This window comes from Sinocyclocheilus grahami, unplaced genomic scaffold, assembly GCF_001515645.1.
Source record: "Sinocyclocheilus grahami isolate Dianchi unplaced genomic scaffold, SAMN03320097.WGS_v1.1 scaffold825.1, whole genome shotgun sequence".
NCBI classification, from domain to species: domain Eukaryota; kingdom Metazoa; phylum Chordata; class Actinopteri; order Cypriniformes; family Cyprinidae; genus Sinocyclocheilus; species Sinocyclocheilus grahami.
Window position 1 is genome coordinate 469949 of NW_015506004.1, and position 10067 is coordinate 480015.

At 36.7% G+C, this 10067-nt stretch overlaps 1 protein-coding gene across 1 annotated transcript in view; it reads left to right on the forward strand.

Annotated features, from left to right (window-relative positions):
- The window catches only part of LOC107562491 (interleukin-1 receptor accessory protein-like 1-B), a 72616-nt gene that overhangs the window by 55442 nt on the left and 7107 nt on the right, over positions 1–10067 (forward strand). The window contains exon 4 of the mRNA XM_016247124.1: positions 6241–6386. Within this exon, the coding sequence (XP_016102610.1) occupies positions 6241–6386 (146 nt within the window). The remainder of the gene's footprint in view (positions 1–6240; positions 6387–10067) is intronic.

Genomic DNA, 10067 nt, shown 5'->3' on the forward strand with positions numbered 1-10067 from the left:
GAGATTCAACCACGATCAGATGATAAGAGCAGGTAATTTGTAACTCTAATGAGAGCAGTCTAAGTGCTATGGTATGGTCTAAACCCTGACTGGAAATCCTCACAGATACCATTTTTCTCTAAGAAGGAATATAATTGTGAGGATATTGCCTTTTCTAGTATCTTGGACAGAAAAGGGAGATTTGAGATCGGTCTGTAATTAACTAGTTCTTTGGAGTCAAGTTGGGGTTTTTTGATGAGAAGCTTAATAACAGCCAGTTTGAAGATTTTGGGGACATATCCTAATGACAATTACGAATGAATAATAGTCAGAAGAGGATCTATGACTTCTGGAAGCACCTATTTTATGCTGCGTACTAGGGGTTGAACGACTTCTGATTTTTTAAAGTCGACTTTTATGTGATGAAAGTCGAGTCGAATTCGACTAGTCGCTGATGACGTCATTAATGAACAAATAAGTCTGGAGCTGTGACAAAAACCTTGTGCACAGCTATGGCATATGACATAGCGCTGCCCACACGGCTATTGCTCCTATAACAGCTTTTTTATCAGTTCTTTTCTATTTGGGTTGTTATATTTCTCACATATTTCTGCTCATTCTAAATCAGATCATAAAGTAGCACAGTAAAGATTACATTAATATGAATGCATTAGTGAGAGCGATTGCGTGTGTGAATTAATTCTACCTGGCAGCATCTCTCTACTAGTAGTGAAGCTGTGGAATTTAGTTATTAAGAAATAAATGCTTGGACTTTTCAGTTTCTAAGCCATTTTATTGAGAAATCACAGAACATTCCGTGCTGAATGATTCTGTGCGCGTGATGTACTCGCTACTGTCTGTAGCCTATGTGTGTGCGTTACAGCAGCGCATTAGATTAGAACGGTGATTAACTTACCTGTGCAATAAGCTGTTTAAAACATGCATTCTCCCGTTCAATTTCGAGCATCCAGTAATATAATCACACATGTCTTGTGGAGCGCTTTCAGAAAATGCATTTATTTGTCATTTGAACTGTTTGGAAACGGAGCGTAAATGTGGAATGTGTCAAAGATTTCTTATCCTGTTGCGTCCTCTATAGGACCAGCGACTAGTCGACGTCAAGCTTAAAGCGTCATGGCAGAGCATTGAAGTCGATTAGTCGGTGCAACCCCTACTGCGTACCAAGGTTATTTTCGTAAACGAAAACTAAAAGTAAGACGAAAACGATTGATGAAAAAACAATTTCGTAAACTGAAATAAAATAAAAATGACAAAATAATTCAAAAACTAAAACGAAATGAAACTAACAACAGTTATTGAAAAACTAACTGAAATGAAATTATAATAATAAAAATAAATAATCGTTTTAGTAATCATTACGTTCTCAGCCCTTGGCGGAAAAATATATGTGTGGGCTGTGTGGCGGTTTAGGGAAATCCCCTTAAATGGCTCATCGCGCACGTGAGGTTATCTGACGGAGAGACGCAAAGCAGTTTAAAGCAGAGTCGTGGACGGGTCCTGTTTGGTAAATGTACACCAGCAATACTTAACAGAACACCTGACCCATTATCTGACAGCAGCACTAATTTAATTCTGTACCAGACCAGACCCGTTTGACAAAGACCGCGATTCGCGACCCAAACCGCACTCGCATTCGCATTAAATCTATTACATCAGGTAAGCATGATTATTTATTTTCTCATGTAACACAAGCAATCAAACCAAAATTAGGCATTCTAAGTTGGTGCTTTGAAGAAAAATAGGCACCCAGCGCAACGTAATAATTAACAGAAAAAAAGACGAGAACGTGCATCCTTTCTGAAAACAATACAAAACTTTAGCATAGCATCACTCTGCCAGACTTTTGAACAAATGTGCATAGGCTAAATCACATCATAAACACGCTTATAATAATTAATAAATGAAAAGCACAAATTAAAATGAGCCTTTACTGTTAAATGCAATTGCTGTTATTATTGGATTTCATTAGTCCCAGTTATGATTTATGCGCAGTTATTCATGGAAAAGTGAGCAAGACACGACAGTTACAATATATTATGACTGTTAAAAAAGAAAAAAGACATCTAACTGTCATAACCAAATTAGGCTAAATGTATTGTCATATTAAATATCTCAATACACATCAGATGACATTAAGCACAACTTGTGTAGATTTATTTAGTAAAAAGGCTTGACTGCTTCATTTTGGCGTATATTTATATACTTTTACCTTTTAATCAATCTCAGCATGCGTTAATTTTGTGTCGCTAGACATTTGCATCACTAAATCTAAATTATGCCTTATTGCCTTTTATGCTTTCTTTGGCCTGCGCTCTGGAAGTGATCTGTTAATTATGCTAAACTTTAATTAAAACTGAAACTAAAACTGAAACTAAACTATATAAAAACTAAATAAAATGCGTTCACAAAATAAAAACTAAACTAAAACTAACAACAATATTAATGAAACTAATAAAAACTAAACTGAATTGTATAGCACATTTGAAAATGATATTAAAATAAAACTAATTTAAAAATTCAAAACTATAATAACCTTGCTGCGTACATACTAAAAGATTTTTAAAATCTTATAAGATCTTCAAGATGTGAAAGACCACAAACATGAGGACAAAAATTCCTAGATTTAACCATTTTGCTCCTATAGTGTGTGGTGTCCTTGGGGTTTCCCCCTCACATCAGGATTTCTGATCGTAAATACATATTCAACATGTTGAATATTTACGATTCGCGATCGGGACGCCTCCGATGTTCTTCCGAGCAGATTCAGTCACTCTTAACACACCTCACACCACAGGAAAATCTGATAAGATAATCTTTAGAACCACCAAGATAATCGGGACATTACCTAGGATTGTCGGAAGGGAGAAATCGGCCCAAAATCAGCCCGATTATCTTGTGATGTGTACCCAGCATTATGAGCTTAGATGGAATAGAGTCTAACATACATGCTGTTTGTTTAGATGATTTAACAAGTTTATACAACTACTCCTCTCCTATAGTAGAGAATGAGTGGAATTGTTCCTCAGGGGATCTATAGCACACTATCTGATGTGATACTGTAGCTGACGGCTGCATGGTTACAATTTTATCTCTTGTAAGTAAAGTAGTTCATAAAGTCATTACTGCTGTGCTGTTGGGAAATGTCAACACCTGTTGATGATTTATTTTTCATTAATTTAGCCACTATATTGAAGAAATACCTGGGGTCATGTTTGTTTTCTTCTAAAAGAGATGAAAAGTAACCATATCTAGCAGTTTTTAATGTTTTTCTGTAGGATAGGGTACTTTCCCGCCGAGAAATATGAAATACCTCTAGTTTTGTTCTCCTTCAGGTGTGCTCCATTTTCCAGGCTGCTCTCTTTAGGGTGCGAGTGTGCTCATTATACCACAGTGTCAGACTGTTTTCCTTAATCTTCCTTAAGCGCAAGGGAGCAACCGTATCTAAAATGCTAGAAAAGAGAGAGTCCATAGTTTCTGTTACATCATCAAGTTGTTCTGAGGTATTGGAAATGCTAAGGAATTTAGATCAATCAGGAAGATTACTTACAAAGCTGTCTTTTGTGGTAGAAGTGATCATCTTTTTCATTATCAACATGGATATTAAAACCACCAACAATTAAAACTTTATCTGCAGCCAGCACTAACTCGGATATAAAATGAGCACATTCTTTAATAAAGTCTGTATGGTGGCCTGGTGGCCTGTATACAGTAGTCAGTACAAACATCACAGGGGATTTATCAGTAACCCTTGTTTCTCTGGACAATGTTATATGAAGCACCATTATTTCAAACGAGTTATACTTGAAGCCCGCCTTCTGAGAAATACTGAAAATATTGTTATAAATTGTAGCAACACCTCCCACTTTACCTTTTGGACGTGGCTCATGTTTATAACAGTAATCTTGGGGGGTAGACTCGTTTAAAATAATGTAATCATCAGGTTTTAACCAGGTTTCTGTCAAACAAAGCACATCTAGGTTATGATCAGTGATCATATAATTTACAAAAAGTGCTTTCGTAGAAAAGGGCCTAATGTTCAGTAGGCTAAGCTTTATCATTTGTTTATCCATATTACATCTGTTTTTTATTTGTTGAACATCAATTAAATTGTTACTCTTAAATTGGTTTGGACATTTTTTGCATTTTCTAGATTGGGGAACAGACACGGTCTCTATAGTGTGATATCTACAGGGCTCTACATTGCGACCATTTCAGTTGCATTTGCGACTGAAAACTACTGCGTGCGACTATAAACATTTTTTTAGGAGCACCAGTGTGACTGACCCGATCATCATCATACTTGTGACTGCGCTCAGGGGAGCTTCAAATGTTTCTACATGTTTTTGGAGCGTTGAGTAATGTATCACAGACATATCTCACGAATCCTTTCATAAGCAAAGTGAGAGATTCATTGCGCAGTGTAGAGAGCTTCGTTGATTATATCGTTTAAAATAATGTAATCATCAGGTTTTAACCAGGTTTCTGTCAAACAAAGCACATCTAGGTTATGATCAGTGATCATATAATTTACAAAAAGTGCTTTCGTAGAAAAGGGCCTAATGTTCAGTAGGCTAAGCTTTATCATTTGTTTATCCATATTACATCTGTTTTTTATTTGTTGAACATCAATTAAATTGTTACTCTTAAATTGGTTTGGACATTTTTTGCATTTTCTAGATTGGGGAACAGACACGGTCTCTATAGTGTGATATCTACAGGGCTCTACATTGCGACCATTTCAGTTGCATTTGCGACTGAAAACTACTGCGTGCGACTATAAACATTTTTTTAGGAGCACCAGTGTGACTGACCCGATCATCATCATACTTGTGACTGCGCTCAGGGGAGCTTCAAATGTTTCTACATGTTTTTGGAGCGTTGAGTAATGTATCACAGACATATCTCACGAATCCTTTCATAAGCAAAGTGAGAGATTCATTGCGCAGTGTAGAGAGCTTCGTTGATTATACATGTGAGATCAAGATTAACTAAGATGAGTGCCAGCTTTTAATAATTTTAAAAGGAGTTTGTAAATGTGATACTGATTTAATACAATACAATTCAATAAACAAAAAGTTAGTGCTCCTAAAAAGAAAAGTAAACGTAGAGCCCTGATCTAGGTGAAAGAGTCTCTATGTGCTGAGAATTAACTGATTTCTGTGATGTGAGGCAGCTAGCAAACGGTTGGTTTAGCCAGTTTGTCTGCTTCCTGACCTTGGCCCCAGTTAGTTGAGTTCAAACTCAAAGACTACATGCCATATTTCTAGACAGAAGAGTGGCACCACCCCAGGAGGAATGAAGACCATCTCTTTTCAACAGGTCAGGTCTGCCCCAAAAACTCATCCAATTAGAAAACAAAACAGGTTAACAATCAACAGCAATCTGTTTGAGTGTGTGCACATCTTTTATAGTGTGTGACTGATGAGCTAACAAGTCACATGTGAATACAATCAGAGATAATGAGTCCAGGCAAAGGATTATGGGGAATGTAGTAGTGAGGGAGTGACAACAGTCTGGGGTGAATGGCAAAGGTTTCTAACTCTTTCAATATATATTAACCAAGGATCCATTAAACATAATTTATAATTTACCTTTGAAAAGCTTTACAAATGTAACTAAAATGTATAAAAAATATAAAATACTATCATCAAATATGAACAATTCCTAGATATACAATTTTATGGAATAGAGCCTTGTTTGAGAAAAAAAGTTTGCAAAAGGAAAATATAAGTTTGCAAAAGGCTATAAGTTTGCATATGAAAAAATAGAGGAAACATTTCCCAAAGGTACCCAGTCAGATTTTAAAATCACATTTACTGGATCAGAGAATCTCTTCCTGAGCACAAGTTCTTTGTGTATTTTTACACAATTAATTTGTAGCCCTTTTTTGTTGCCCTGACTGTTGAGTGAGAAATGTGGCTTATTAGTGATAGCATGATGAGGATTGTGTGTTCAGCCAGTGATGAATGCTAGCTATAGGAGCGCATGATGTAATTCACCCATTTTGTCTTTGTTTTGAAAAACAACAACAACATGGTTTAACAGATTCATAGTTTTGAGAAATGGACTCTTTTGGACAGGGTCATTGTTAGTTAGGATGTCTGGCTAACAGAATAGATGTAGAGGAGTGATAAAACTGGGAGGAGGTTGAGTTCAGCATGAACTCGAGAGTGAATTTGATTCGAATCATACAGAAGATGGTTGATGTTGGACAGTTTTCCTCTTCTCTCCCCATTCCAGAATTACTCGGGAGCACTTAGGAGAGCAGGAGGTGTCCATCTCGCTTACCATAGATGCCGTGGAGGACAGTGACCTGGGAAACTACTCCTGTTATGTGGAGAATGGCCATGGCAGAAGACAAGCCAACATCCAGCTCAGCAAGAGGGGTAAGAGACACTGAAGAAGACTGAGCAGCGCTTTCTAATGTTTGAAAGCATCGTTTGTTCAGCTGTGAGCTGCTCAAAACTCTTCTGTGCCAATTCTTTAGTCTTCTATTCAGTTTATTCAAATTCTTATGAAGGAACATACATGTCAGGTCAAGTCATCTTTATTTCTATAGCGCTTTATAGAATACAGATTGTGTCAAAGCAGCTTCATAGTGTTAAACAGGAAAATAGTGTGTCAATAATACAAACAAAATTCAATTCTGCTGTAAAGCAGCTCTAGAAAGAGGACAAGAGTCAACAGTCAATATTTCAGTTAAAGTTAGTTCATCGTTGATTCAACTGAGTTCAGTTCTCTTCCAGTAGTATCTGTGCAGTCATGTCGATAGTGCTGTCAAAAGTTCAGTGAACATTATCAAGGCCTTTTTCCAGTAACACAGTTTTGTTTTATGTTTTATATTGTAGAGCAGAAATGATGTCCATGTGGCTCAACAATCATTAACCGGCTGCTCTCAGTTTTGGTGAAAAATAAGCCAATGTTAAAGTAATGTACTGTAAAATCCAGTTGTAATTGGTCAATGTGATCAGTCTATGGCAACCAATATCCTTTTTTCCATGTCTGCACTTGTTGATTGTGAATGATGCTTCTTAACATCTTGCACCCTGCTTAGCTGGAGATTTCGGCAACATTAAGGTTAATTTCCTTCTTAGAGACCTAGTTGCCTTTAGTTGAGAATATTTTTACATAAATCGTTTCTCTTTTAAAATATGAATCTGAAAAAGGCTTTGATGGCAGACTGATCCTCTTCATTCTGTACATGAAAGAGATTGGGCAGATTATGCTGCAGTTGAGATTCACTCTTCACTCTGATGTTTATTTCATGCCTGCAGTGATCTGTTAGTAAATACACATCTGTATGGACTGATTCTACTCCACTGCGGCCCTTGAGACTTGTTTTTCTTTTAAATCCAATGGTTCAGATAATGGAAATAGAAACATCTGTTTGCCTAAGAATACATGTCCTGTTGAACCAACATCCGAGGGTTATGCTGTTAATCACCAGTTACCTTCAGATCCCAAAACCTGCGGGATTGATCGACACTTTGACACTTCCTTCCCCAGCAGACACACTGAGAGTTCAAGGAGTTAAACGGCACAACTCGACTTCCCAGCAGATGCATCAATGAGGCCGTTTCCTCGGACAAACAGTGAATTTATTAACTTCCATCCTTCATTCCAGAACATTGAATACAAACACACAAAAGCAGCCGTCATCTCTGCTCTCTGACATGATCCACTATGTCACCGCCGATGAACAGAGCTGCTGATGCAGACTTGACGCAACATGAGAACATGAGGCCGACGTCTGTCAGGTATACCTCAGCATTAACTCTGCCCAGTTATAGAGGATTAATCTTCATCCGGCCTCTGCGGCCGAGCAGAGACGAATGATCCTCTTCCATTTAATATCACAGCAGCGATGGGACTTTCTCAGATTCTCAGCTCGCATACAGACACAGAAGAAGAACATCACAAGCACAGGTGTGATCAGCCCCTGAATCTCTGATGTGCTCTCATTCCTCTCTCTCTCTGGCGGGAACTACCTGCACTTCAGTGGGGGACAGTAACAGTATTTTCACTTACATACTGTACTTAAGTACATTTTTCAAGTATCTTTACTTTTTATTTTTAGTATTTTTATTTAGAAACTTGTCCTTCACAACATTCCAAAGCATAATATTGTACTTACTCCACTACATTTCTTAAAATCATGTTGTTCCTCATTTTGAACAGGACAAATTGTCACCCACTCCATGGAATGCCAAACCTGACAAAATTAGAAATAAAGAAATATACAAAGAAATGTACAAAGAAAAGTAAAACTAAATAAATATGTATACTTTTCTGTCCTTATTTATGAATATATTTTCATTTTTTCCACATTTATTTATTTTTATTTTATTTATTTCCACATGTATGCATTTATTTACGTATTTATTTATATATTATTTATTTCCACATCTATTTATTTCTTCATTTATTTATTTACACATTTATTTTCACATTTATTTATTTACATTTCATTGTCCGTAGGGTAATGAGGAGTGCGTGTTTTACCTCAGGAATAGTAATGAGCCAGAGTAGGCGAGTTGTAAGCTTTGAGGCCACAGTGACACCTTGTGTTGCCCAAATGAAATACATAGTTTAGCCTACATGACAAAGATATTTGCGAATCCATTTGCTTTCGGACAAACACTTCCTGTTTACTTTACAACTTGCAGTGGTTCATACAGCTCCGTACATTCACAATGAATAATAATTTAGCTATTAATAAAATACTATTTACAGACAAGTGGAAATAAAAAAATAGTGGAAATAAATAAATAAATAAATAAATAAAAGAAAAAATAAATAAATGTGGAAAAAAGAAAACATATATAAATAAGTAAAAGTATAAATAATTATTTATTTTAATTTATTTTCTTTTCTTTGTATATTTATTTTTGAAATACATAGTTTAGCCTACATGACAAAGATATTTGCGAATCCATTTGCTTTCGGACAAACACTTCCTGTTTACTTTACAACTTGCAGTGGTTCATACAGCTCCGTACATTCACAATGAATAATAATTTAGCTATTAATAAAATACTATTTACAGACAAGTGGAAATAAAAAAATAGTGGAAATAAATAAATAAATAAATAAATAAAAGAAAAAATAAATAAATGTGGAAAAAAGAAAACATATATAAATAAGTAAAAGTATAAATAATTATTTATTTTAATTTGTTTTCTTTTCTTTGTATATTTATTTTTACATTTATTTATAGAGGTCCTGACTCATGGCACTTCTCGTAAAGAGTAGGGGTGTAACCCCGGTGTCCTGGCCAAATTTTCCCCCCTGGCCTTTGTCAATCATGGCCTCCTAATAATCCTGAACCACTTGATTGGCACTATGACTCTCTCTACTCTCCACCTTTAACTGGTGTGTGGTGAGCGCACTGACGCCGTTGTCCTGTGGCTGCCGTCGCATCATCCAAGGGGATGCTGCACACTGGTGTTGGTTGAGGAGAGACCCCCCCACATGATTGTTAAGCACTTTGGGTGTACAACAATACACAATAAAGTGCTATATACAGTAAATGCATCAAGTCAAGTCACCTTTATTTATATAGCGCTTTTACCAATACAGATTGTGTCAAAGCAACTGAACAGCATTAATTAGGAAAATAGTGTGTCAATAATGCAAAATGACAATAGTAAACACTAATTTTTCAGTTAAAGGCAGTTCATCATTGAATTCAGTGATGTCATCATCCAGCTCAGTTCAGTTTAAATAGTCTCTGTGCAATCAAGCCCACATTATCACTGGAAATGAAGTGTCCCCAACTAAGCAAGCCAGAGGCGACAGCGGCAAGGAACCAAAACTCCATCGGTGACAGAATGGAGAAAAAACCTTTGGAGAAACCAGGCTCAGTCGGGGGACCAGTTCTCCTCTGGCTGCAGCAAAGTTACATTGTGCAGAGGACTCATCTGGTTCCTGTGGTCTTATCCCGGTGGTCGTCTGAGACAAGGTCTTTACAGGGGATCTGTATCTGGGGCTCATCTAGTTGTCCTGGTCTCCGCTATCTTTCAGGGCTGTGGAGGTACTTTCTAGGTGCTGATCCACCATCTGGTCTG